Source organism: Macrosteles quadrilineatus, unplaced genomic scaffold, assembly GCF_028750875.1.
Source record: "Macrosteles quadrilineatus isolate MER2022 unplaced genomic scaffold, UCM_ALF_1.0 Scaffold_30__1_contigs__length_1495292, whole genome shotgun sequence".
NCBI classification, from domain to species: domain Eukaryota; kingdom Metazoa; phylum Arthropoda; class Insecta; order Hemiptera; family Cicadellidae; genus Macrosteles; species Macrosteles quadrilineatus.
In genome coordinates, this window is record NW_026542623.1 from 423,826 (window position 1) to 451,122 (window position 27,297).

At 38.2% G+C, this 27,297-nt stretch overlaps 1 protein-coding gene across 2 annotated transcripts; it reads right to left on the reverse strand.

Moving 5' to 3' along the window:
* Positions 1 to 172: 172 nt before the first annotated feature.
* LOC129005667 (pre-mRNA-splicing factor 38B-like) lies at positions 173 to 17,351 on the reverse strand. 2 transcript variants are annotated; one of them, XM_054434627.1, is made up of 11 exons: positions 16,977 to 17,351; positions 13,063 to 13,200; positions 12,048 to 12,172; positions 9,776 to 9,927; positions 8,259 to 8,319; positions 7,341 to 7,460; positions 6,093 to 6,241; positions 4,851 to 5,129; positions 2,423 to 2,473; positions 1,959 to 2,045; positions 173 to 348 (listed from the first exon to the last, which is right to left on the reverse strand). In XM_054434627.1, the coding sequence occupies exons 1-11, from the start codon at positions 16,993 to 16,995 to the stop codon at positions 327 to 329; spliced, it is 1,203 nt and encodes a 400-aa protein (XP_054290602.1). In that variant the 5' UTR covers positions 16,996 to 17,351; the 3' UTR covers positions 173 to 326. The 2 variants fall into 2 exon arrangements, with proteins under 2 accessions (XP_054290602.1, XP_054290603.1); XM_054434628.1 differs by lacking the exons at positions 173 to 348; positions 1,959 to 2,045; positions 2,423 to 2,473 and having other exon boundaries at positions 5,044 to 5,129; positions 6,089 to 6,241.
* Between the last annotated feature and the right edge of the window lie 9,946 nt (positions 17,352 to 27,297).

The window sequence follows — 27,297 nt, forward strand, 5'->3', positions numbered from 1 at the left end:
AAGTAAACCAGCCAATAGTATGGATCTAATCCATTCTTTATCTTTTTTCATGCTATGCTAATACTTGATAAGTTATAAGTAGTTGTTGTTAATTCCTATCTAGCTTATTAAGATTAACTATTTAAATATACCTATATTGAGATGAGACAAACGGGAAATTATCAAACAACAATTATAAAAGAATAGTCCCTTTTTTATCTTGTCACAATTATAACTAATACAGTCTGGTAAAGTTGAAAAAAATCTATTTCACATCATTTAGTTGGAAAATGGCAAACTGAAAATTGTTGTCAATGTCGAAATTGCGGAGTCCTTACAAAATGTGTTCAGTGTCGATGACGATGATGTCTGAAACAAATAAAAGAAATCAAGTAAGGGTTGAGTTAAACTGTAAAATTTGAAAAAAATAAAAATTTTATTATTTCAGTCATATATTAGTTATGATGCTTACACACATACATAAATGATAAAGATAATTATACTCACTGCTTGAAAAATATACAATACAATATTCTTTATTGTTCATTCGTTAAGAATTACAATAGTGTCAATATATAGTCTTCATCTTAAAAAAAATTTACTTTTTGCAACACTGTAGGCTATAGTGTCTAGACAATAGAAGCTTTACTGTACAATAATTCATTCAATATCAAACCTAAAAAACACAAAAAAAAAAATATTTTTGAAAAAACTTTATTCAAATATGTATTTAGCATGAATTCATCAAGTTTTATAATTTTACCAAATACAGTTTGTATCACGAATATTAGAACAGAAAACGCATAAACAAATGACGTCAATGGCCCAAATATCTACACTAATAGCTGTAACAGCTGGTTAGGACGTTTTTTGACAGTTCCATTTAAATATTTATGTTTACTTTCGGGCCTGTTACTAGACATAATGCTCAATGTTAGTTTATACTAATAAGTATAATTTCAGATAGTATCTTTTAACATCTTTTGCGATCTCCACATCTCAAAAGTGAAAGAGGACTTGGTTTCAGGCTTTGAAATTTTGATTTTTAAAAATATCAGAACAAAACAATGAACTTTTCCGTAAGCAAAATTCATCTGATTGAGAAAATAGTTTTTAAAATGGATAGAGTCAAGCTATCTCCTAAAAAATTTTCCGGGACTTGTATACATAATTAAGGCCACACAACATTAAAAGAGATTACAAAAAAATGTCCTTGGTTTCACATTTCTAAAAAAAAACTCTTTGAAGAACTAGGGCCTAATAAATATACTATAGGTCGGCCGCTTAGAAAACGACCTGCGTGAAATTTTCAGCACATGTAGGGGAGGTAATGGCGAGGGAGGGTATGTTCCCCCTCTTCGCCAATGGCCGTTGTTTTCACACTGTACGATACGCTACCGCCCCAGTGTCGTGGGAATTGGAATTCTGTGTTACCAAATGGAACTGCTTACACAATGATACAATAAAATTTCATGATGCTCAAAATATTGATGCGATTTAGGCTATACAATATTTTTTGCAGGACCTATTTTTCTCAAGTTATGAAGAACGTAATTGTTTACATTTTGATCAGCTGTATAATTTAATTGCTGTTAATATTTATAAAAGGTTGGGGGTGGGGCGTCAGCGGAGTGGGGGAAGAGCCATAGTCTGTCTCACTCCCACAGCTCGGTATCTTTCTCTCGTACCAATGCTAGGAGGAGGACGCTCTCTAAGCGGCTGACCTATAGAATCAAATATCAACGTTTGTACATGGTCTTGACTATAGAAACAGCTGGTCAGTGCCATTAACAAAGCTACGCAAGGCATCTCACTCCATTCTACGTTCATATCGCCCAGTTGAATATAATTTCTTCAAGTAATCTCGCTAAACCACCTTCCCTTCCTAAAAACACATCTAGAAATTTTGAATGTTAACATTGCAAACTCTAAAACTTAAAATAAAATTGATCAAATTAATGGTTTGTGTAGCAACTCACCTATCTTTGTCTCTGTCTCGTCTTTGTCTATCATCATAGTCGTCTCTTCTGTGCCTATCATCATGCTCATCTCTTCTTCTTGGAGGACTAAAAAGAAAATTTCATTTTAAATATTCTTTCAAACGTATATATCCTACAACCATTCCAAAACAGATTATTACAAATCTTCTGTTATAGCATGCTTACTTGAATGGAAAATAACTCAACCCTGTCACAAGAAACGCAAAAAGTACACTAAACACAAAAATTAGAATGCTTCAATGTCTGACAGAAATTTCAACCAAGTTGGGCGTTGACACTTCCTGGTTTTAATTGGATCAAAAATTATCTCTCTTCCCGGCTAAACCATCTTTGGTAAAAAATGTTGTAGTGACAGTGAAATAGTCTAGTTTGTGTACAGTGTAAGGTTAGTTGCTCTGGACACAATTTTATCCAAACATTACAACAGATTAAGCATTTTTTACCTGTCTCTATCCCTTTTGTACCGACTGTCATCGTCTCTTCTTCTTACTGGACTGAAAAAAAAACAATAGTTTTAATCGTTAAGTTGGAACAAATTGTGGTTTTGAGAACATAGAAAGCTGCTTTCTAGCACAGACGTTGTTAATAATTGCTGAAAAATTCTACACATGTAGTTTTTACAATCTTGAAAAAATAGTAAGAGTATGAATTTGTAGCAAAACCATAATGTTTACAATAAGTCAGGCTGCAATCTGCCGCAGTGGAAGATCATATTCTTAGTAATCTAAGGAATTACACACACGGTGGTGTTTTAATTTGGGAGTTATTTGAGTTTAATTTTTGGCATGTATTTTTAATTTTAATTTTCATTTTTAGATTGACTTGTGACGAACAGCAAACAATTCTAACTTTATACAGGGTGTCTACTACATTCTGGATAAAAAATTCATGGACAATTCCCGTACATTTAAGGACACTTTGCCGTAACCTTTGTCGGTGTCATTAGGCCTACCGAATAATTTTCCTGATTTGTCAAACTGTATTAATCTTGTTATTCACTGTAGTTGTAAATTTATTGAAAGTAAACAAACATAGGCCTACCTATACTTTAGGTAAAGCTTTTATAGTGTAACAGAGAAATGCAATCATTGTCTCCTGCGATAGCGACAAATATCTCCATCCGTCACGTAAACTTCATAACATAGCTTATCCGATCCAGGCGGATTAATTTGGCATGATTCGCCCTGGCACAACGTTAGGTTCTTGACTACTTTTGGAAAAAAATCTTTAATGCATATTGTTACTCAATTCTTAGTACAAAATCAAGGTATGGTAAGCGGCTATTAATAAGCAATAAGCACAGAGTAAGATTATTGTATTTTCATTTGTAAAGTTAATATCGACTATAGCAATCATTAGTTGTTTATCTTAGGCTCAATTACATTTTCTTAATATATTTTACAGCTCTTTCAAGAATCAAAATACCCAGGCCTAAACCTAATTATTTAGGAGGGCCTATATAAACTGAGTAACAAACAATGAGGTTAGCAGCAAAGTTACTGTCATCATTCTAGTTCATAAGATTTTGATTGCTTAAAGCATACAACTCAATAAATAAATATATGGGAAACAAAAAACATTGAAACCTGAACAGCCAACAATATAAGACAAAGATACAGAAAATGCAATGATATAATTTGAAACCAAGCAGGCCTACATAGTGATAAAACATTAATGCTTGTGGTTTTGTCAATTGAAAGATAAAATATGTCCATAAAAAAGGTCATAAAAAAGGTCCATAAAAAAGTACATAATAAGACTGTAGATTATTTAAATGTTTAATATGAAACCATAAACAGTTTTATGGCACTAGGCACTGGCCGCGGCAAATTACATGTTTAATATGAAACCATAAACAGTTTTATGGCACTAAGCACTGGCCGCGGCAAATTGAACCGAAAGTACAAGTAAGAAGTGAAATTTAACAGCCATTATAAAGCTATTATTTTCACGATAAAATAGGTTTGGGATCTAATAATAATTACCCTAGTAATAAAAAAAGAAGTTGTAAAGGAATAAAAGTGATACAACTTTTATGAGCTAGCTGCTGAGTCAACAGTTCTTGGAAGTACTTGACTTCACACTTGATTGTCGTGATAAAATATTAATGGGTTTGAGATTGTTACTGGGATTTTTATTGCATAATTACTCTAGTAATAAACTATGAAAATGTAAACAAACATCTGATAAACCTTTTATGTGCTCCTAAACAACTAGCGATCAATAAAATTATGGCCCATTAAAAATTTAAGGACATTGTCTGGCATTTAAGGACAATTCCCGTACATTTCATGGCCAGTAAAAATTTAAGTACAATTCCCGGTTTTCCCGGATTTCCCGGTTGGTAGACACCCTGTTTATAGGATAAGCAGGCTTGCCCTTCGAAATGTAGGCATAAGCCCTTTCTATTTAAACCTAACTTTGGTTAACAAAGTCATTTTGGTTATTTGATTACATTTGAGAAATTACTCGCTGATTGTACACTTGAGGAGTTTGCGGATGCGGACCAGACTTTTTTTATTTCAGATAGAGTAAAAAATGTTGACCCTTGGGCCTTGAAAAGGTTGTTTCTTAGTAGATAAACTTAGCAACGTTGCTTCTGAGCGCTTGATACTTCTGGCGGTGAAGTGGTAATGGCCAAATAGTAAACATTTTCCGAGGTCACATCAACATCATCATTGTCTCCCACAACACCAGTGAACATCACCCGCAATCGGGGGAAATCATCAATTTCCACACACGCATATGCTTTCTATGATGGCAACAATAAAATCTCGGCTCGACTTAAAAATTATTTCGTGCACCATCGTATTCCTTGGGCCAACTGTTGCCCCGACCCAACTTGAACATTTCGGGAACCCAGTAGCTTACCTGTCTCTCCTGGTGCGATCTCTCCTGTCCCGGTCGTAGTCCCTGTCCCTATCTCTGTCCCTCCTGTCCCTGTTATCCCTGTCTCTTTCCCTAGCTCTGTCCTTGTCTCTGTCCGCACTGTATCCACGACTATCCGCATGTCTCTCCCTGTCTCTCTCACGACTGTATCCCTTGCGATCGTCTAGCTGACTGCTTCCTCGTCTGTCATCGTGTTCTCTGCTGTAGCCTCGTCTATCGTCGTTTTCTCTGCTATACCCTCGTCTGTCTTTGTCTGGCTCCCTGTATAACACACAATAAGTAATCTAGATAAGTTTCAGTAAAATTTATAGTTATAATTATAGTAGTTATAGTTCTGACAATAGTCGATGATAATAAGTATGTCGATGCATCCTAAGCAGTTCTCAATAATCTAATCTCCAATGTAGTTCTTGTAGGCTAACGGCCAACTTGGATTTGCCCGCCATAAGAGCAATGTTAATTTCAAACAGCCGCTGAAGAGTTACCATATATACTCTCATAAATATTTTGTTGAATACCAAAATGATTGTAATTTAAACATCTAGGGCACTGTGGGATTAAAAATTTTCCTTGTACAGTAGAACCTCTGTTAACCGAATATGGGTTAACCGAAACCAGGATTAACCGAAATGGATCTATAAAATAATATAGGGCTGTTAAATGCTAACTTTAGTTGTCTGGATTAAAGTATTTTCCATCCCATTGTAACATTTTCGTAACTGAAAAAAAAAAAAACACTGAATTATATAGACATTCTCTTTAATTCATTTTCCTACACACTGTGGTGATACATTGGCTATTTTTAGCATGATGGGTTAACTGAAAAATCGGTTATCCGAAACGGCTCTCCCCTCTTTATTTTGGTTAACGGGGGTTCTACTGTAGTTTTGTAATTGTTTTATGAGTTAGCACAACTAGGCTCCAAAGAATCTTTACTTGTTCAAACCTCAATGAATAGTTTTACGCTTGACAGTTGACGCCTTTTTACTTGTAATCTTCAAATACTACATCTGATTCAACAAACCTCCAGTAACTTTCCAAAATAGTAAAATGTTGCTTTTGTGCAATGTAAAACTTATTAAAATTGAGGATGTAAAAATAAAAGAACTTTTTTTTATTTATTTCGATTGAGTGAATGAATGAAATAGTGCATGAAATAAACAGACACATTTCAATTTGTGAAATACACAAAGTAAATTGAAAGACGTCTCATTTCGTACCTACCCGCGTATCCTCGAAGCCTTCTCAGCCTGGCCGTAGTGAGCCTCTTCATCGGGAATGTGACGACCTACAGGAGCAGCAGGTTTACGAGCCACAACAGTGCCAGCCGCCGGTGGAGGAAACCTCTCATTCATCATCTTCTCCAACTTTTGCTGTAAACAATTTGCAATCAGATAGATGCACTTTATGTTTTAGAGGTGGGTGTTCTTTAAAGTAATAGGATAAATAATACTATTGCTTAAATGTCGCCTATTAGCTTGGTAATAGAGTACTTAGACTACCCTATTATTTTTTATATGTTGTCTTAACAGTTTGAACAAGGTGAGTGAAATAACTATTCTGCTGATCACGTTTTCCTATTGACAGCGAGCAGCTCGAGATAATAGGGCCTTCCTAATGGATAACTGAGAATACCATATTTTTATTTTTACGTCGTCTGAACTGATAGAACGAGCCAGTAATGATACTAATTGTTTGATTAACATTGATTATTTTAAAATAACAGTAAGAGCCTGTCTGAGGAACTTTTATGCAACACAATAGTACCTAGGAATATAAAAAAAAATATTAACCCCGTATTGGAACAAGCAGCAAAAACTCTCTGGACAATGAAGTAATATGTGAAAAAATGGTATTATTTCACCTAGCCTATTACAAAAAACTAAAGAACATCTCTAACTATGATTGGAAAACTACAGTATTTCCCATCCCTAAAATTTTGACTGATTAGGCTATAACTATGACATCCAACATGTTACCAAATTTATCCATACTGTTCATTGAACTTCTTACAACATGTTACCAAGATTATCCATACTGTTCATTGAACTTCTCGAGTGATGGAAACCACATTTTTACCACAATAATTTGCAGAAAGAGCACTACTAACACTTCCTTACTTTTAAGTAAAGAACGTGCTTTATGTGTTAGGCTACGTGTTTGTTCAGCTTTATGGACCAGTGTTCCTAACCTTTTTCTCTGGCTGTTATATATATTTACTAAATATAGGTGTGAAATATAATAGGCTAGGTACTTGTATTTAGATCGCCACAACAAATCGCCTCAAAGGCCTTTGCACACCTCAGGTTGGGAAAATCTGATGGTTATAACAAATATGTGGAAGTAATAGTTTTGTTTAGTGTCATCACCTATTCTCTAACTAGACAAGTTTTTAAAAACACAGAATAAAGGAAGTGTATAAGTTAAACTCATTAGTAAGACTGATGACAAAGCCCAGTGAAACTTACATACCTGAATTGGTACTGGAATCCGAGGAAATAAGGTCGAAAACCATTCCAGTTTGCACAGAAAGTTCTTCAAAATGTTTCCAATAGTCATCACCTGACCTCCACCAGCTTTAACATCCATTTCCTGTAAAATATCTCACTTAAGCACAACTGAAAACCATCCGATGAAATGACTGATTGAAAATGTTTAACGATTTGGCAACGAATTGGAAACAGGCTGTAATTCTTCAGCAAGTTTTGAGACAGAACATGTTTGCACGAGATGCTGTAGTAAATCTAAAGGGATTTTTGAGGGGGTAAAAATTGTGAGGTACTACCACTCTGATTAAGTTAATTGAAATAATGTCTTTGGATTATCAGCGTGTCCAGCGGCCTATTTTCATTTTAGAAAATTTAATGTTAAATGTTAAAAGGTTAATGTTAAAAAATAATTTTAACATGCCAAACACATTTTTAAAATATCAAAACTACTGTAGCCAACTGTACTGTAGTAATGTTATTTTTCATAATTGAATACCAGTGTCGGTACAGAAAAAATTACTAAAATCGAAAAAATAACATTCCCACTCTTGATGATAGAATATTTAGGATTTGATCTTTAGTTTTTGTTAATTATGGCAACCAAAGCCATTAGTAAAATGAAGGAAAATTAGGAAATTACATCCTAAAAATCTACTCACAAATTAAGAACACAAGATCAAATATAACAGAAAATATTCTGATAATCGGTCCTTTTATCTTTTACTTGCTCTACTATCGGTATCTTCGTTGCGAATAAAGATCTTTTGGTTTGATTTTACATCTAGTAACAGTATCCTAGAATTTACCTCGTACAATACTTTTCACAAGATGATCCCAACAGTCATCAATATGGTTACCTAAAAATTAAAAAAAAGGTAGAAAAGATGAGTACATTACCTACCTCAGGATCCTCCAAGTAAGCATCATACCAGTCCCAGAGATCTGCGGGTGGTTGCGTGTATCTGCAACACAACGTACGAGTTAGTCTCTCGACTAGGCCTAGTGGGATCAGGGTTAAAAATATATTTGTTAAAACATAGCTTCAGAACACCAGTCTCACTATAAAAACTAATCAGGACCCTGGATTACAAAATTGATTGGATTACAGTAAAAACCCTCATATCACCATGGGACCATGCTCCTGACATGAAAATTTGATCGGATAGACTAATCTATGATGAAAACCATAATTTATACCAAACAATTATAAGTAATCAATAATTGTAGTTAAAAGCAGAGTTTAAGTCTTTAGAGATTATCTAAAAAAAATCCACATTTCTAATCGATGGGAAATGTTGTGTTTATAGAAAAATGTAATTAAATAATCAACATTAAAATATTATGAATTCAGATAACTTTTATAAAAAACTTTTCCTTTTGAGTTTAGATCACAAAAGCTTGAGCAATAGTCTATTTTAAAGGATTGCAATGCTTGGTAATGACATACAACTATTGGTCCTAAATCTCAAAAACACATACTCCAAACTAACTCACAGACAAGTTGTTAAAATTATCTCAATGACAAAGTCCTATGTGAAATTAAGGCAATAACTGGTGGTCAGTAAGGCAGGGTTACACAGTGTACATACTCTTCCGGTCAAATTTGGTTATTGATTTTATCACAATATCTTTAATCAAATTAATTGGGCCCCGCTGTTGCGATTAATGGAAACCCTACTTAAATTTGAATCTTTAAATAAAATACTATTCGCCTATTGACTTTTGAATCTTGTAGAAAACAATCTCCATATGAACCAGCTCTAGCCAATTTGTTATTTAAAAAAATAAAGGCTATTTGAAAGAGCTACTCACAGAGTTTATTCCTATGAAAATTCAGGTCTCTCCCTTAATTTTGTATACTTAAATGGATTACTGTGGTATAAAAAATGCTATCGTTTGCAATATATAAGTAGTTAGTTCTATTAGTCTGGATTGGATTAAAAGTTTTTTTTTATTAGTCATAAATCAATAGTCAATACTTTTATTCTCACTGTCAACATCCGAGGCATTTTCAAAGAAGGAATTGGAGTTATACAAACACTTATTTGAAACGTGGTCCAAACCCATTTGTTTTAACCCATTTTGATTTTGTGCCTGGAATCAAACGCGTCCCTCTCCCACTGATGTCCGAGATACTAACCACTAGGCTAAAAACTCACCCCAATTGAACTATGTTTACTCTAAAACTGGCTACATAATTAGCATGGGAATGGAGCCTAGTTTAACTCATTGTTAAAGCTACTACACACTACTTTATACACTTCACGACGGTAAGCCTACTATTTAACCACCTAGGTGTATCAACATTGACAGTTTACAAGTCAATTGAACCACACAGGACAGCAAAATAACCTTTGAACCGCTCGGAAGCGGTGACTGTTGAGAATGATCGGTCCACACAACTGGCCTAGCACTTACCTGATGTACATAAAACCGAGAGCACGAATGTAAGGTGAATCGGGATGGGTGATTAGCCCATTTACCTGCTTCCTAGTTAACTTCAAGGTAAATAGCTTATAGAGCAGGCAATAGGCTGTGGACACAATCCCGCCGGCCCCAACCCCCCGAACCTGTCAAATCAAATATACAGTTAGCAATAGGCTGTGGACACAACCCTACAGGCCCCAACCCCCCGAATCTGTCAAATCAAACATACAGTTAGCAATAGGCTGTGGACACAACCCTACAGGCCCCAACCCCCCGAATCTGTCAAATCAAACATACAGTTAGCAATAGGCTGTGGACACAACCCTACAGGCCCCAACCCCCCGAATCTGTCAAATCAAACATACAGTTAGCAATAGGCTGTGGACACAACCCTACAGGCCCCAACCCCCCGAATCTGTCAAATCAAACATACAGTTAGCAATAGGCTGTGAACACATTCCTGCCGGCCCCAACCCCCCGAACCTGTCAAATCAAACATACAATTAGCAATAGGCTGTGAACACGTTCCTGCCGGCCCCAACCCCCCGAACCTGTCAAATCAAACATACAATTAGCAATAGGCTGTGAACACATTCCTGCCGGCCCCAACCCCCCGAACCTGTCAAATCAAACATACAATTAGCAATAGGCTGTGAACACATTCCTGCCGGCCCCAACCCCTCGAACCTGTCAAATCAAACATACAGTTAGCAATAGGCTGTGAACGCATTCCTGCCGGCCCCAACCCCTCGAACCTGTCAAATCAAACATACAGTTAGCAATAGGCTGTGAACACATTCCTGCCGGCCCCAACCCCCCGAACCTGTCAAATCAAACATACAATACAACAATTACATCTCGAGACTAATGTCACGCATTCAAGTCCATCACCCGGCTGAATATGAGTTCAGGCTTACAGGACAGAACACGAAGTCCAATTCACTCAGCATTTCCTCCATGATTGATTTATAAGAAATAAAATAGGTTTACATACCTTACGTCGTCAATCCTATTGTAGTCTCAGGGGACTAGTTTAGAAACAACTGTTGTTTCATCTTCAAGCCTTTGTCATCATACATAAAATTATTTAACACATTGTCAATAAACAAAAATTTAGGATTTTGTACACACGAAGAATACAAATACATTGAATTAACATAAAATAGTGAGTGGCCAGTCACAACACGCACGACGGACAAAACTCAACTGAGTTGAGTTCGTCAATTTTTGTATATTGATGACAACACTTTGTTTAAATTATTTTATGTATGACGACAAAAGGCTTGAAGATGAAACGACAGTTGTTTCAAAACTAGTTGCCTGAGACTACAATAGGATTGACAACGTAAGTTAAGGTATGTAAACCAATTTTATTTGACAAAGTCAAACTCTTTAGAACAGCTGACCCTTCAAATACACATAAAACAACAAAAAAGCTGATTAAAATCCATGTTTAGCCACTGAGCTGTGGTAAGTTATAGGTTTTACCTTAACTGACAGAGCTGTTACCAAATCTAAAATACCTAGGCCTACTTCAATGATGTCCATAAACGTTGTGATACTAAAACAATTTATGGCTCATGAGTTTTCCTGATTATTTTAGATTGAAAATCAGCTACTAAAATAGCTGTAACTTAGAATTAAGAAGGTATTCAGTTAATAATCAGTAAGAAAAATTCTTAGGATTTACGACATGTGAACCCCGCATAATAAACAATTGACCATTGACTGTAACATGGTTATTGTCTCCCGTGGTTATGGAAACATCATCAAGTTTTTCATGACCACGGCCAAATCTTGAACATCTTCTGCGGTTGATAGACATGATCGTCTCCCACGGTCATAAAAACATCGTCACCGTTTTCTGCGATCGCAGAAAATCTTGAACTGTGTGACCTTAAAATCATTCATTGCATAAAGTCAACAGTTGATTAAGGAAGAAAGATTTTAAAAATTGAAATTGAATTGTTCGCAAAACACAAGTTTAGTGAAAGAGCTGCTCAAGTGTTGCCAGTAAATAAATTCTCATTTGCTACAGCTGTGCACATCCTTTCCATTCACATTTTTTCCCATTTAGGCATTTTCCAATGACAATGTGCATGATAATCTGCCTTGATGTTTGATTCAATTAACAACCTTTTGATTTTGATGACATATTTGATTGTTAGGCGAGCACTTAAACCACGCTACCCAGCCTGCTCTTTCGATCCTAAACAAAATCAAACCTTGAAACAACAAAGATAGTAATTTTAAACATACTTACACCTCCACACATTCCAGTCTGTCCAGCAGTTTTTCTACTACCTTTTTCCCATGGTTCCAAATGACTAACCTTGTAGTAGATTTCATCAATTACCTCGTGGTATGTTTTGAGCTCGTACAGATTAACTGAAAAATACATTTAAGTTATTAGTTAACTAGCAAAACTGCTGTATGCCTAAACAAACATAGATGCCTATAGCCTTTTAGTAATCCAACAGATTCAGGCCTTTTTTTAGGTTATTTTTTTTAGCTATTTTCATGTCAATGAAGTTCTATTAGCATTCAAATTATGTTTGTGAACATTACACATCTAAGATACACCATGAAGATTTGAGATGGATCTAATTATGTTATGAATAAGTTAAGTGTATCAAAATAACGCAATCCATCAAACTTTGTTGGTCAAAGATAAAGAATTCAAGTATAGGCCTAACAAAGATGCAAGCGACTTAACTAAGATGCACTTTAGCGGCTTTATTATGGATCTGAGCTGAGCTAAGCCGGCTAACGGCTAACTGCTTAAGTGACCGAGTATCAAGTTTAGAAAAAAATTGAGCCAAAACTTTTCAATTCTTGCTACATATTAAGATCACAGGTATATTAATGTCTTGAAGTACATGTGTGATTTAAATTTCACAATGTCTTCATAGAATATTTTTATGATTTTGTCGTGATTGTGGGGGGCAATGATGATGTCTCAGTAACCGTAAGAAATGTTCATGAAGGATTAAAATTTTACATTTTCCTATTTCCCTCTTTGCTATCACCAACTTAACATTAATAACCTCTGGCACTTTCATTACTCCGACACAAGACCTAACTTACTAGTTCAATATGATTAAGGATCAGTGAGAGTCCAATGTAGGCTACTTCAGACTTAATCATGCCACCAAGCAGCAGCCTTTAAAGTAACTGTGCAACATTTCTCAAAGTTTTTTTAAGCAGGCTATTGATAACTGTGCCTTGTAACAAACAAGCCCTCAAGCCCATCTCATGATCTATATGTTTAGACTTACCTTTAAAGTAATGTGACGATTGAATATTTGTTAAAATTAGAGCATTCAGGTTCATGGTTCGTTCATTCCCCCATAAAGGGAGTATATTGCTCTTTTTACCTCCATGGCTAACAGTTTTGGTTTCTTCATCATCATACACTGAAAAAGTTCAATCTAATTAGAGCAGAAGTATTATTTTATCTTCAAACTTAACTTATAAATCGACATACACAGCCTACGTAACCTAGAAGTTATTCCAGAAGCTCTTTTGGGGGAAGGCTTTAGATTATCAACCTAAATCATGAACATTGGTAGGCAGTTGAGGATTAGGCCTACCCTTTAGGTACAATAAGCAACTGCCTAAGGGCCCCAGGCTTCAGGGGGCTGCAGACCAAAAAAAGGGGTTTTCTCAAGGCCATAATAGCCTAACAATTGACAACAGTATTCATAGCTAGTACCGATTTTCCCATAAGTTAGTGGGGGCAATTGGGTAGATCTACTGACAATTTCAACCCCTAAAAACAACCCTTTAAAAATAATTTAAAACGCAAAGGATACACGTTCGGTAACCAAACGTTGATTAGGCGTCTGGCAGTGACGTCACCACCGGGTTGTGGGGGCCCGGAACACCACTAACACAACGATACACGGTGGAATGCCGTCGGTGATCGTGGTGTAGTGGATAGAGTATGCTACTCGGCTGATGTTCAAGAGATAGGCCTACTTAGATCAAATCCCATCGGCGTCACTAACTTTTTGTCTGAGATTTTGCTTAGAATGCCATTTCTTCATAATCTACATCTTTTGTTAAAATTTGAGGCATTTATAATTTTATTTCATGAACAGAATTTAAACTTCATTCGATTTTTTCATTATCAACAAGTTTGGTTAGCTAGGCCTAGGTTAGGTTATGACAGGTTAGGTTATGACAGTACCTAACTGCCGGACGCCTAACTTAATCCACGTCAGGTTACCGGATACGTAGCCTATCCTCGGCCAATTTAAAAACTCCAAAACTATAGTAAATTACTGAGTATAACTGAGTATTACTGAGTATACTTTGGTTTTGAGGTAAGTGTAAATAGTTTACATAGCCTAAATTATCATTTTAATAATATTTCCAAGGTTTCTCGCGCAAAGTTTGTTCGAAACTTTCAATAGGTAAAAAACATACATAAGGGTCCAAACAAAATTTACATTTCAAAGGTAAGTAACAAATAGGCTATAGAAAAAAACTAAGAGGGTACAAGACTATCACTAGACCTAGGCCTTACTTAAATTTACAGATTTTAAAAATCTAAGTAATCTAATAGCCTACCTATACAGGGTGATTGATATAACTTAAGTGTGCCATCTGTTTTATTCGAAAACTATAAGAGATATCAAAATAAGTTAAATGGTAAGTGCCTAGGATTTTTATTTTAAAAATTGTAGTCCAAGCGAAAAAAATATTTTAGCCACCACTTTTCCAATATGGCCACCAACTTTGATTTTTCTTATTGAACACCCTGTATTTTATGATGTATTCCAGTAAAAAATGTAATTTTAAGACGATTTTACTCTTGTGTTTTTTTTTCATGAACCTAACCGTTTCAAAGATAATAATGGTTAGTTGTGAAATTTTGAATAAAACAGCTGGCTTGCTTAGCCCTTTAATTAAACTCTTTCTCATGCCAAAATTTCAAAACTTTAACCATTAAGTAGGTGAAACAGTTAGGTTTATGAAAAAAAAAACACAAGAGTAAAATCGTCTTAAAAATACATTAAATTCATCATAAAATACAGGGTGTTCCATAAGAAAAATCAAAGTTGGCAGCCATATTGGAAAAATGGCGGCTAAAAAATGTTTTTCAACTTGACTAACTTACATCTAATATATAAAATTCTCGTGTCACAGTGTTTGTCTGCAAACTCCTCCGGAACGACTTCACCGATCGTTATGAAATTTGGTGTGTAAATTCTGTAGGTATGCGAATCGGACGTAAACTATTTCCCGTTTCGAAATTCTTAAAAGGGCTCCGCCCCAGTGGCTCTGGAGTTTCCCATGTTAACCTTATGAGAAATGGAATTAATGAATCTTAACAGCTGTTTCAATTAAACAAGTTGGTTCTGTTCTATGATGTTCAATAGCATTAAAGTTACAAGGATTACCAACAGGGTGCAGCACTATTATTTCTTTTACATTTATGACAACAGCTAATTTGCAACCAAAAGGTGAGTGAGCGTAGCGAACGAACTTCAACCAGGACGTGATTGAGCGATGCGAACGAGATCATCTTGAAAATTAAACGTAACGGTACTTTCTTTCCATTGGTCTGTCTTAGGGGAAACCTATAACTTAGGCGATACGAAGTTCGCCGGGTCAGCTAGTTTTAATATAAAAAATCCAAGGCTTTTTACCTTTTAACTTATTTTGATATCTCTTATAGTTTTCAAATAAAACAGCTGGCACACTTCATGTATATCAATCACCCTGTATGAAGGGTTGATTTGATAATAAAATGTACCTAGGCCTAATACAGAATTCCCCCCTTCTACCGTAGAGATAACAAGAATAGGTACTTACCTTAGGTGAGTAAATTAAACCTAGTAGTTAAGTTGCTATTTAGGGATATTCTCGGGTAGACTTCCGTCCTATCTGTTGGCACAAACAACCGAATGAAAATATGCTTCATTCGATACATCGTTTGGTTAAAACCTTACCTAATTAACCAAACAATATAATCGATAGGCCTGTATCGATCAATATTTTCAATCAGCTGTTTGTGCCAACAGATACGGAAACCTACCCGGTTATAGTTCAGTTTCTAGAACTCACCGAAAATGTCCTATAGGCTAAGACGTTTTTAAACTGTTCCTAGACACAAGCACTAAGTTACAACTTTCTCAAATGACTTTTTGGTCGCCAACATTTCCTATAGACACCACGCCTAAATTACAAGACACCACCCCTCAAAAACTCGCTCAAACATCGTGACAGGGCAGTTTATTGTACTAGACACCCCATCAAGAATACTAAACACCACACCTAGATTAAGTAGACCTACTAGACACCATTAGGCCTACCAAGATCACTAGACACCTTACCTAGATTAGGCCTATTAGACACCAAGCAAAACTTACTACTAGACATCACGATCAGATTATGGTTAATCTAGGTAATGGTGTCAAGCAATCTTGGTTAGGAGTCTAAGTTAGTATAGGAAACGATCCCTGTCACGATGTTTAAGCAAGTTTTTCAGGCGTGGTGTCTAGTAATCTAGGGGGTGTGGTGTCTTCAGGAAGCCTCGGCGACAAAAAAGTCATTTAACACGTTCGCTGCTGACCGCTAGATGCCGGGACGGCGCCAGGAGCTGAACTAACGCTCGCCGCTGTGTAAACATTGCTGCCGATACACTGAATTACAGTAAAAACAACAGTAGTTGTACTGGATGGCAATGTTCTGCAATAAAACTGGCTTTGGACATCGTACTATAGCAGCACTACCCAGGTTGCAGTCGGTAAAGTAGTGTCGCTATCTAAGGAAAGAGGTGGGACAAAGGCCTGTTCTAAACAACCCTGGTGGTGATTTTCGGAAACTACTTATATTTTTTATTGTCAGAAAAGTACGTCCCCACGAGCTACAAAGAAATATAGGACGCTCATGACGAGCTGGCTGATCCATGGTAACGTACCGGAACGTTCCTAGCTCCTGGCGCCGTGGCCCGTTTGACGTTCCGGAACGTCCGTAGCAGCCTGTGTTAAGAAAGTTGTTGTGATGGTTAGCTTATTCACTACAGTATAACTAAACAACACAAGGAAGTAAAACTCAGTATGTTTGTTTGAAAGGCTAACTTATGCTAGGCCTACCATTAGTAAAAGATTTTGAGATGTGCAAGCCTAGACTAAACATAGGTAGGCTAGGCCTACTTTCTAACATACCTAGGCCTACTTACCCTCATTTTCATCATCCATTTTTGGCCTAAGTTAGCTGTGGTTGGGTGTATTTGATTTTTTTTCTAAAACTGAAATACGAGATAAAGGCTGGAGTAAAGTTTGATCAGTCTAAAAATGCATACTAAAATAGGCGAATTAATTGTTAACTGGTCACCAAGCGCAACTATAACCTCCACAGTCTAGCAGCTCCTACAAGTAATAATTACACCGATCAGAATCTATGTGAAAATTTAGGCCGATTATATAGCTTAACCCTCAGCTTAAATTGAATCACTTATATGGCAATTACCACATGTAAAAACAGAAAATAATTTAATGTGTGCTAAACGACTTGCCTACGAAATACGAAATGCAAGTGACGAGACGACGTCCGCCATTTCCATTTGCTTTCTCTGTTCTGGTTCTGGTTCTGAATTTCTGATTCATTCTGTTTTCCATTCCATTCCGTTCTGTCCTAATTGGACTAGATTGGAGTCGAATCGAATGGAAATGAAATCGGTTACAACATTGACTATATAACACTTACTAGTGTTGTGGTTATACAGTTTAGTCAATGGTTAAAACCACTGAGCTAAAATTATAACCTCAGTGGTTACAACAATATAGTAGTCAGCCAAGACACAGTTATCAGTGAATTAAAAAAAAATTGAAAAAGTGATGAGAAATTGTTATACCGATGACCGTAATGGATATACATACTGTAGTTCCTCAAATTGTATTGTAAAGTACAGCAATGTTGTACCATAGACAAAACATACTCCCTTAGTTGCAAACAATCCCTTGTGTTGCTTAGTCTATGGTTGTACCATTTTATTAAAAACCCTTCCCGGACGGGTGACGGATATATCCGCCTGGTCGATTCACACAATATCAGTCCAGTCACAGTTTCGTTACAGTCCAGCCATAGTTGCATCCGCATTTCTCTGTCAAACTGTCAGTCATTTGGTTCCGTCACTTTAAATGTTTAATTAAAACACAATATTCTATCAAACTTTCATTGTTCGTGATGTTGATCGTTACAAACATTACTTAAAATATAAATTCGATCATTTAAATAAAAAAGTATTATTTTATAATCTCAAATACGTCCGTCAAGCGTCCGAACAATCCAAAAATATCGGTGAAAAGAAATCTGAAATTGACTGACGGACGTCTGCAGAACTACTGACGGAACTGCAACGGGTGAGTGTAGATAGCGCTATAGAAAATCCATTAAAGAATATTTTTGTTAACTGTGACGTGCCTGAAGTGACTGGACTGCAACGTGCCGTAACTGATGTATGTGAATCGGCGATAAAGGACGGGTGGCGGATATAACCGCGTTTGGTTGTTGATGTTCCGGACGGGAACGGGAAGCGGCTATATCCGCCTTCTCTTCGGACAGACTGGCAGGTGCTTGAACAGTAACCAGATGTTTCGCGGTACCAAGGCGCCACTTTCCAGCTCTCTCCATGGCTGCGCTCTCTCCCGCGCCTACACCCTCCAGCGCATCCCCCTTTCCCGCGCACCACCACCTCTCATACGCTCCCCCCTTCGACGTTTCGCGCTCAACACTACGTTGTCTTTATTTATTGTTTACACCGTGTTCTTTATTTATTGCCTTACGTTGTCATGGTCATATCTTCAAAGACGGGTGGCGGATATATCCGCTGCTTTTGTACTAATCCGCGGACGGGTATCGGATATATCCGCATAGTTAAAAACGAGTAAAAAATTATTTTTACAGTATGAAGTGTTCCATTGTGTTTATTTTATGTATACTTGTATAACAAAACACAAAAAATAAGGAAAATTAATTTTTATTTCCCCTGTAATTTTTTCACGTTCTATGTCACGATTTCGCTCGTCCGAGAAGGGTTGATAGAGTATGTCTGTCACTCAGGAGGTACCGTACAGTAGTATCAAATTGGAGTTTAATTCTAAAAATGACGAGGATTAGGATCTACACTATGAATTTCTAAAACATATAAAAACCATAAATATACTTTGAATATTTTTATTTATAAATATAAAACATTATTATAAACCATTTTATTATTATTTTTTCATAAATTTTGAATCCATGTTTTAACAAAATGCTGAATAAATGTGAATTTACAGAGAGGTGGGAGCAGTTACTTGATAATTTGTTATTTCTTTTTGGTAGGTATTTTAATCTATAACCCTTGTTTATTTGAAAAGTTACATAAATAGCAAATGAAATTAAATAACTTATCCCCACAGCAATACAGTGGTCTGACAGCACAAAATTTTCTCACTCAGTTAGTTAGTGCTGTCTTGTTTTCATTTTCTTACCAGGAAAATAATGTGGTTTATTTACTAAAAATCAACTCAGGAATTGGAATGGAGGTTCCAATTAAGCTTTGTGTGTGTAATAAGAAGTAGTTTCCAAAGAAGGAACCAGTAGGCTTAGCAACTTATCACTTCAAAGGAGGAACTGTTTCTTGCACTCATCCCCATTACATTCATACTTTCATATACATTCATACTTGGCTTTTACCAGTGGTGGAACCCATTAGGAATAGGAACTAGTCATTAGTTGTTGTTTGACAGTCTAGGAGCCAATTTTAGAAACTAGTCACTAGTTATTAGCCAGCAGCCCAGCAGGGGAACCACTATTAGCGAATAAAGTCACTCGTAGTTGCTAGTGAAGGAACCACCCCACTAGCAACTAGTCACCAGTTGTGTACAATTGGGAGAACCTCTATTAAGCAACTAGTCACTATAATAGGTTACCAGTGGAGGAACTAGGTACTATTAGCGACTAGTCACGTTGTTTGCCAGTGGAGGAACTAGTTACTATTAGCGACTATTTTTTTTTTTTTTTATGGGGAGGAGGTAAAAATGCATTTACGCACACTGAGGTGTCAATGGCCACTCAGTAGTGGCGGACTCCCGCGGGCTGATTGTCCCCGGACTACCGGCTAAAAAACCCCCTCGTCTCCTAGGACACTAGCCTGGAACTGTTTCGCACATTACTTCGGGCTAGGCCTTTTATACTACGCCCCTAGGGCTTTCCTTCTGGTTTCCTCAGAAAACTAAGGCCGATCGAGGTCGACCTTCTTATCCCGAAGTATGGCCTCAACGAACTGCTTTACACAGTTCCAGTTTCCTACCCCCTGGAGCATAGCTCCAACGATGTTGTCGGGAGTAATATCGACGCCGATCTCGGAGATCAAGGAGGCTCGGCGGACATGCCACCTGTCGCAGAAGAAGAAGGTATGCTCAGCCGTCTCTGCAATGCTAGGACAGTACATACAGTCTGGGCTGGCAGCCTTCCCCATTCTGTGCAAAAAGGCCTGAAAGTATCCGTGACCCGAAAAAAATTGAGTCAAGTAGTACCCAACCTCACCATGCTCCCGTTCCACCCATGGTCGGATGCTAGGAATGAGCCTGGCGGTCCAACGTCCCCGAGACTCGGCTTCCCATTCACGCTGCCAGCGGTCGAAACTGCGGTTGCGTTCTTCTCTGGCAGCAGTCTCTCTATTAGCGACTATAGTCACTATAGTTGTTTGGCAATGGAGATACCACTTTTAGTGACTAGTCTCTAGTTGAGGAACTACTAATTAGCAGAAAACAAACAGCTAAGACAAAAACCTCACTACCTGGGGTTCTTCAGTTTTTTACTTTCTCTCCCAATAGAGAAAGTACTGTTTTGTCAAAATGTTTGAGTTAGTTTTTATTGGATATCTGTTTTGGGTTCCCTCTGAACCCACAAAAGTGGTTTTTGAAGTGATATCTGTCTGTCTGTGTGTGTGGATGTGTACACAAGTTACAGACCACTCACACGTCCTGGTCCTGTAGTCCGATTTTAATGAAATTCGGTAGGTACTATTCCATGGTATCGCCAGTTTTTTCATTTTTTTTAATTTTGATTTTTAATGGTGATTTACCCATAAAAACCTCTTAAATACAGAAAGAATCAAATCTTTTAATAGCAGCTTAGTAGGTTTCAGTCTTTAAATTCTGAACCAAAAGGTACAACTACCATTGCTGTACAATACAATTCCGACCATATTTTAACGTATGTTATCTTCCCATGAAAACCCATAAAATACCGTAACGGAAAATCAGATTTTTGAAGTTGATGGAAGTTTCCATTTTAGACGTTCTTGGTAATGTTCCACAAGATTTTATACAAAAATCTGTTCATATTATTATTGACTATATATACCTTATGACGAAATTTCGGGTTGAGAGACAAAATTAGATTTTAAAGTACGTAATTGTCGTCTCACCTGAAATTCTGTCACACCTTAAATTTGTCCAGATAGCTTAGCCTACTATGAGATAGTCCAGGACTCTAACGTGTTCGTTAATTAATTATCGTTTCGAGTTTATTGGCTCAGAATTAAATACAACAATAATGCTTACAATGTTAAGCTTACCTTCAAAAAGTGCTCATCATAGCCACTCGAAAAATATGTGAAATTAAATTTAGAATTTTGAATAACCTATGATGAATGCGAATAACCTAATTAATTAGAAACTTAACTAAAACGAGACTCTGTCGTTATACTTGGTAATCACCAAAGTAAACGTGTCGGGAAAATTAGACTCGGTCGATCACCAGAGTCGGTACGGGGTTTCTTAAACCAAATTTACGTAGGACGGTCCGGGGTAACGGGGTAAGTCGTACGTAAACCGTTCCGGCAACTTAACTGATTTCCGAAGCTGGTTTAAGACAAAAGGTAGTGTGCTCGTACGTGAAAAAGCGTGCGGGGTGCGCGCGACTGCGGCACAGTAAAATAAAAATAATAAAACTTCTCCAAAAATGAGATTAAACAAAATAAATTCGGTAGCACACTAACCTGATGACTTATGATTCTACCAGGAACGGGGGAAATCTTTAATTGACCAGAATTTAGGAGGTTATAGACTGTTGGATTGTCTCCAAACAGCAAGCGTACTGACGGTTCGGTAGCGGGTGGACGACTGATCATGAGGTCCGCTCTTCTGGTCCTTCTTCGCCATCGCCCCTGGCGGCGGGGTAGGTAACTAGCGTCATCCCCTCTACGATGACGTAGGACCCTTGCCCCTACAATGCCGCTGACAACGCGGGCGCGGCTTACCCCGAACGTGGAAAATTATAATCCTTAAAATGAAACATTAAAAATCGGGTTTTTACCCCTTGACGGGTTTTGGGTCGTTACACCCCCTTCTTACTTCGCAGAGAAAAAAAAGAAAAACGGAAAAAGAAAAAAAATACCCGAACCTAGGGTATTGTCGGTGTCTGCTGCGACACTCTTGAGCAAGAAAATAACGAAATCGAAACTCTTCTTAAATTGGGTACGTCACCTCAATATATGTGCTCCATCGTCCGCAGCTTCTTCGTACGGACCCGGAAAAACGTACCATCTCCCCTGAACACCTTCATCCTCTGGTTTTTCCTTCGCCGCCCTGTGTCTTCCAACGGTAAATTGGACAGGATGTCGCGCACCTCCTGTGGCACTGGCCGGCTAGTGGACGCGGTGGCAATCGGGGTGTGAGGCGTATCGGCGGGAGCATTGCGACGGGTGGCTGGGGATACCTCCACCAGCGCGACCGTGGCAACCGCGGGTCGATGGGGTGGCTCTGTTCCGGATCGGGGATTTGGACTCAGCCGCCCCCTCCTTAGCTGAATCCTGTGTGCGTTTCCCGCCTTACAATTGCATTTTGCGGTCGAGATGCCTTTGGTTTTGCAATAAAAGCACTTCCATGTTCTTGGTTCGGGGCAGTCGCGGAACAAGTGTCCCGTACGGTCACAATTCCAGCAAACGTATCCATCGCTGACGTGATAGGGTTTCTCCAGTGCCGCCCCTCTCACATTCGAGTGGGAGTTGGGCACGGATAGTGTTTGTGCCTTGGGTCGCGAACTCGGTCCTTGCCGCGCGCGGTCGTACCTCTGGTGCTGCGGGTAGGTCCGGGAGCTCGGTTCGCGTGGTGGCTCAGCAGTGACTGCGGCGTTATCGACCGGACGTTCAGAACGCCTTCGCCCGTGATACGCGGTTTCAGGAATGAGAGAGATAGCCGGAGGGGGTGGAGGACGAAACGTGCTCTTATCCCTAACGTAGGACTCGTACTCCTCGGCACGCTTAATCAATTCGGTCAGAGTCAAGCAGTCCTGGCGTCGAACCATAAGCTTGTATTCGGGTCGCATATTCGTATAAATCAAGTCAATCTTATCGTGGGACGAAATGGATCCTCTCCTTCGAATTAGCGTGCTTAACGCGACCACAAAATCTCTGAACGGCTCCTGGTCACCCTGTGTCCGCTTACGAATCTCTTCGTCCAAGTTACGGCGATAACCGAGAGGTAGATATTGGATTTCGAAATGGCTACGAAAATCCTGGAAATCGGCCCACGCTTCCCGGTTATTGCGGTACCATAACAAGGCGTTACTAGTCAACAGTTCCGGCAGAGCCCTGAAGACCTGGTCTGGGGCTAAGGAATACGCCTCAATTAGCTCCTCCAAGCGTTCCAGGAACGATACCGGGTCTTTGCGACCGTCAAAACGAAGGTTCCACTTACGAACGACGTTGTAAATGGAGGCTCCGTCTAGCGATTGGCGGCCTGAGGGGCCAGCGTGGCTCGATGGATCGGCATCTCGCAACTCGCGAGTTGCCGAGGCGTTAGGACGTGGTACCGCACCGTAGCACAGATCGGCATAATTCGTGGTAGGGGGTGCGGCGTGAGCGGGAACCGTGTCGGTCGCGTAGTGTCCCGTGGGAGTCGCGTCGTTTGACCTCAAGGTATTCACCATTGAGCCTAGGACCCGTCTCACTAGCGTAGAGTCCGCATTCGGTGACAACCCAAGTATCTCCCGTACACTGTCACGTTCGTCGAGGGTGGTATGTACGCCTAACTTGTCCTTAGACGCGTATTCCAAATTCCAACCCGTAATTCGCCGGCGGGATATTAAGAGTGCGTGGAGGTTCAACGGTCCGGTAGGGTTCGGTACGGGTAATTGCGGAGAATGGCGATCGCCAAAAATCCACAAAACTCTTCCTAAGTTCATCTGCCGTACCTGCCGTAGAAAGGCCGTATTTACTCATCTCATTCTGCAGCTCCTCTTTGCTCAGTCTATAAATCCACCCGACGCGCGGTTCGTCAAACGGTGTGCGCGGCACGATCGATTCCGTAGACCCACGAGTGGTAACGGCAGTGGCAGCGGTGGTTGCTGTAGCGACATACGTTGAAGTGGTGACGGCAGTTGTAGTGGTAACGGTGGGAGCGGTAGTAACAGCGGGAGCGTTTGTGACGGCGGGAGCGGTTGTGACGGCGGGAGCGGTTGTGACGGCGGGAGCGGTAGCATTTGGCGATGGGTCATTGTTTTTGCGCGGGGGCCTTTTCCCTGATTCATCTGGAGTCAGCATATACATAACTGGGAAAAGATAAGTCCAAAGGCGCAAAAATAATTCCCAAGGTGTCATTTTAAAATTATTATTGGGAAATACAACAGTCGACGATAATGGTTGTTGTCGAAAAAAATACGTAAGAGACTGTGTAACTGTCGTAAGGCTCGTCGCTAATCGCAAATGTTCAGTATAATATTTAAACCACTGATACAATACCCCAACAATCAATGTTTACAATCGCAAAAAGTAAACAAAGTTCCGATAATACGTTGGCCTAATGCTCGTTGTGAACTAATTGTTACTGAGCAATACAATAATATGTTAACCAAAAATATTATTATATCACTAACGTGTACGTAAACCGTCGTAATTAGGCTCAATCCAAAATATAATAATCCTGTATTATTATATTAAACAATGTTATTCCCTGTGTGTAACAATATTAAATGTATTACAATACAATAAAACTGGGGTATGCTAATTGCTGTTAAATATTAGGACAACCAGAAGTACAACAATATGTTAATCAACAATATTATTATAAAACAGTTCTGATCCCAAATATTTAACGCGTTTCAGTTGCGTTATAAATATTATGCAATGCAATGGATGTAAATATTATGCAGAAATAAGCTCACTAGAATTGAAAGAACTACGGGGAAACTCCAATAACAAACCGTTATCAAACAGCTGATCGGGCCGCTCTTATCTCTTGCCCATTCATACAGAGAACAATAGGCAAGCGCAACACTAGTGAACTGACAGGTCGACTAGCCTTCTTAAGGTGGTGCAGTGAGCTCTGTAGTAAACAAAATCCGCCCAGGCAGCAGCACCGTCGGCGTTCGGAGCGATGCGTACGACAGCAAAGTGGAGGGGCGCATTTGGCCGCTTCCCCTCCCCCGGTTCTCTGCCTCCCCCTTACCGCCCCAACCCTCGACTGTCCGACTGTCCTCCGAGCTTGCTCTGTTTCGGCGGCTGGTGGCTGTTAGGTTCGCCGTACATCCCAATGTCCTGGCCCCTGACCTGCGCTGTGGTCATCGGTAGAGTCTGGCCATGTCCACTTACCAGATAACCTTTATCGTGACCTTTGTACAGAACAGTAAGATCGTAATTTGTAAAGAAACAACTGGATTTTTCATATATTAATAATAATTAACTATATTTTTTTACCATTGGTAAAGTTACATTGTTAACTATCCTACGGTTAATCGAAATCAAAGGAAGAGGTCTATTTTAGAACTGAGTGATTGTAATATAAATGGCTTTAAGACATAATTCATTCGTTGCAATCTCTACTTTATCAACGACCAAAAATTTGTAACAAACCATAATAGTTCAATGGTCATTTACCGGACTGACCTACTTATCTTGCTTTTGTCAAACATCGCATTATTTCACTCAACAAATTAAAATTCCAGTAATATGCTTTATTTGATTATATGATATTACATTCAAATTTATATTGAAATAAAAATAGGATAAAATTGTGTGAGTTTCTGGAATGCAGCTTCATTCTTTTGCGTTTTATCATAAAACGCAGATACTGTAAATGTGAATCTGGATTCTAATTATTAATATTCAGACAAAGTATTGTTTCTGGTTTGTAGAGTAAACGCTGCTTAAAAAAATAATTGCACGCAATCTTTACAGGTAAGGTCAATATAAATAAAATGAAATAAGAAAGATTTCAGGAAGTAACATTTTATTTACACGCAACATTTACAAATTATGATTGAAACATATTTTCTAAAGCATGCCTACAATCGCATGATTGACATTTGATCATGTGTATGTAATTACAATATTACGATGGAGCCCGTGCACAAACAGTACACTTTAATATTTACTTACAAAAAATATAAAAATTACGTTATTAATAAATATTACGTTAAAAAGAACGTTAGGCGAAACCCTTACAGAATTAAGAAGATAGATCATTATGACTTAGTTTTAGTTGTATACAATGATGTTTCTAAATAAATAAGAGAGTTTATTCAACTCTGAAGATTATTATCACCCTCCATTGAGCTAAGCTAATAAAAAGATTTATTAGTGGCGACCTTTGCGGAAATGGACCAATTTGCGAAACTTTGTAAAAAATTACCAGAAAAAATTATAATAAAAAATACAAGACTTTAATTAAGTTTGAAAGTTTTTAATGTTGATCATTGAGTTAATTAAAAGATTTATTGGTTAGCATTTATTGATGTGTTTCTTAATAATTTGAGAACATTTTATGGGCCAATTTTGAATTAGATAGCACGGATTTTAAAAACTATGATTTTTTAGCTTTTTCTTGTTTTGCATTTTTGAGTTTTTTTTGTGCTTCTAGGATGTAAACTGGATCTCTACATTTCATTTCTCTAACAATTCTGCTATCCACAATTTCTGGGAGCAAACAGTCCTGGTAAAATCTGGTCAACTTCGGCAACATATTTTTGGTCCAAAATGTTGTGTCCTTTTGTATTCGTTCCACAAAAATCTCCCCCTTTTTTGTGTAGACAATAAAGTCGCACCAGTTGCGGCTTGTAATTGCGAGCTGGCCTTGAATCTGGTAAAAGTAATTGTGATTCTTCTTTAGTTTGATTTCCCCTTCTTTTGACAACTCTAGACACATGTTTTTCTTAGCTTTTACCGCTTCTGACAAAGTTTCTTCCTTTACGGAAGCTAAGCACTTCACTTCAACGATGCCTTCTTCACCAACTATTCCATCCGGACTGGCGCCAAGAAAAGGATTGGACACGTCGATAAACAATCCACAAGGCTCTACGCTGTTGTTTGTTGAGTTTTCATAAAGTTTGATAGCTATGTCTTCGTGATCTCTTCCGAAAGTTATGGCCTCTGAGGTTAATGATCTTGAGTAGAGGATGGATTTTACAAGATTATGGCAAGGTGTATGCGGTAGGCGTTTAATCACAAATCCGAACTTTGAAGCAGTTAGTCTGTTCATTCTTTTTTCGAACCATAACTCATTGTTACGTTG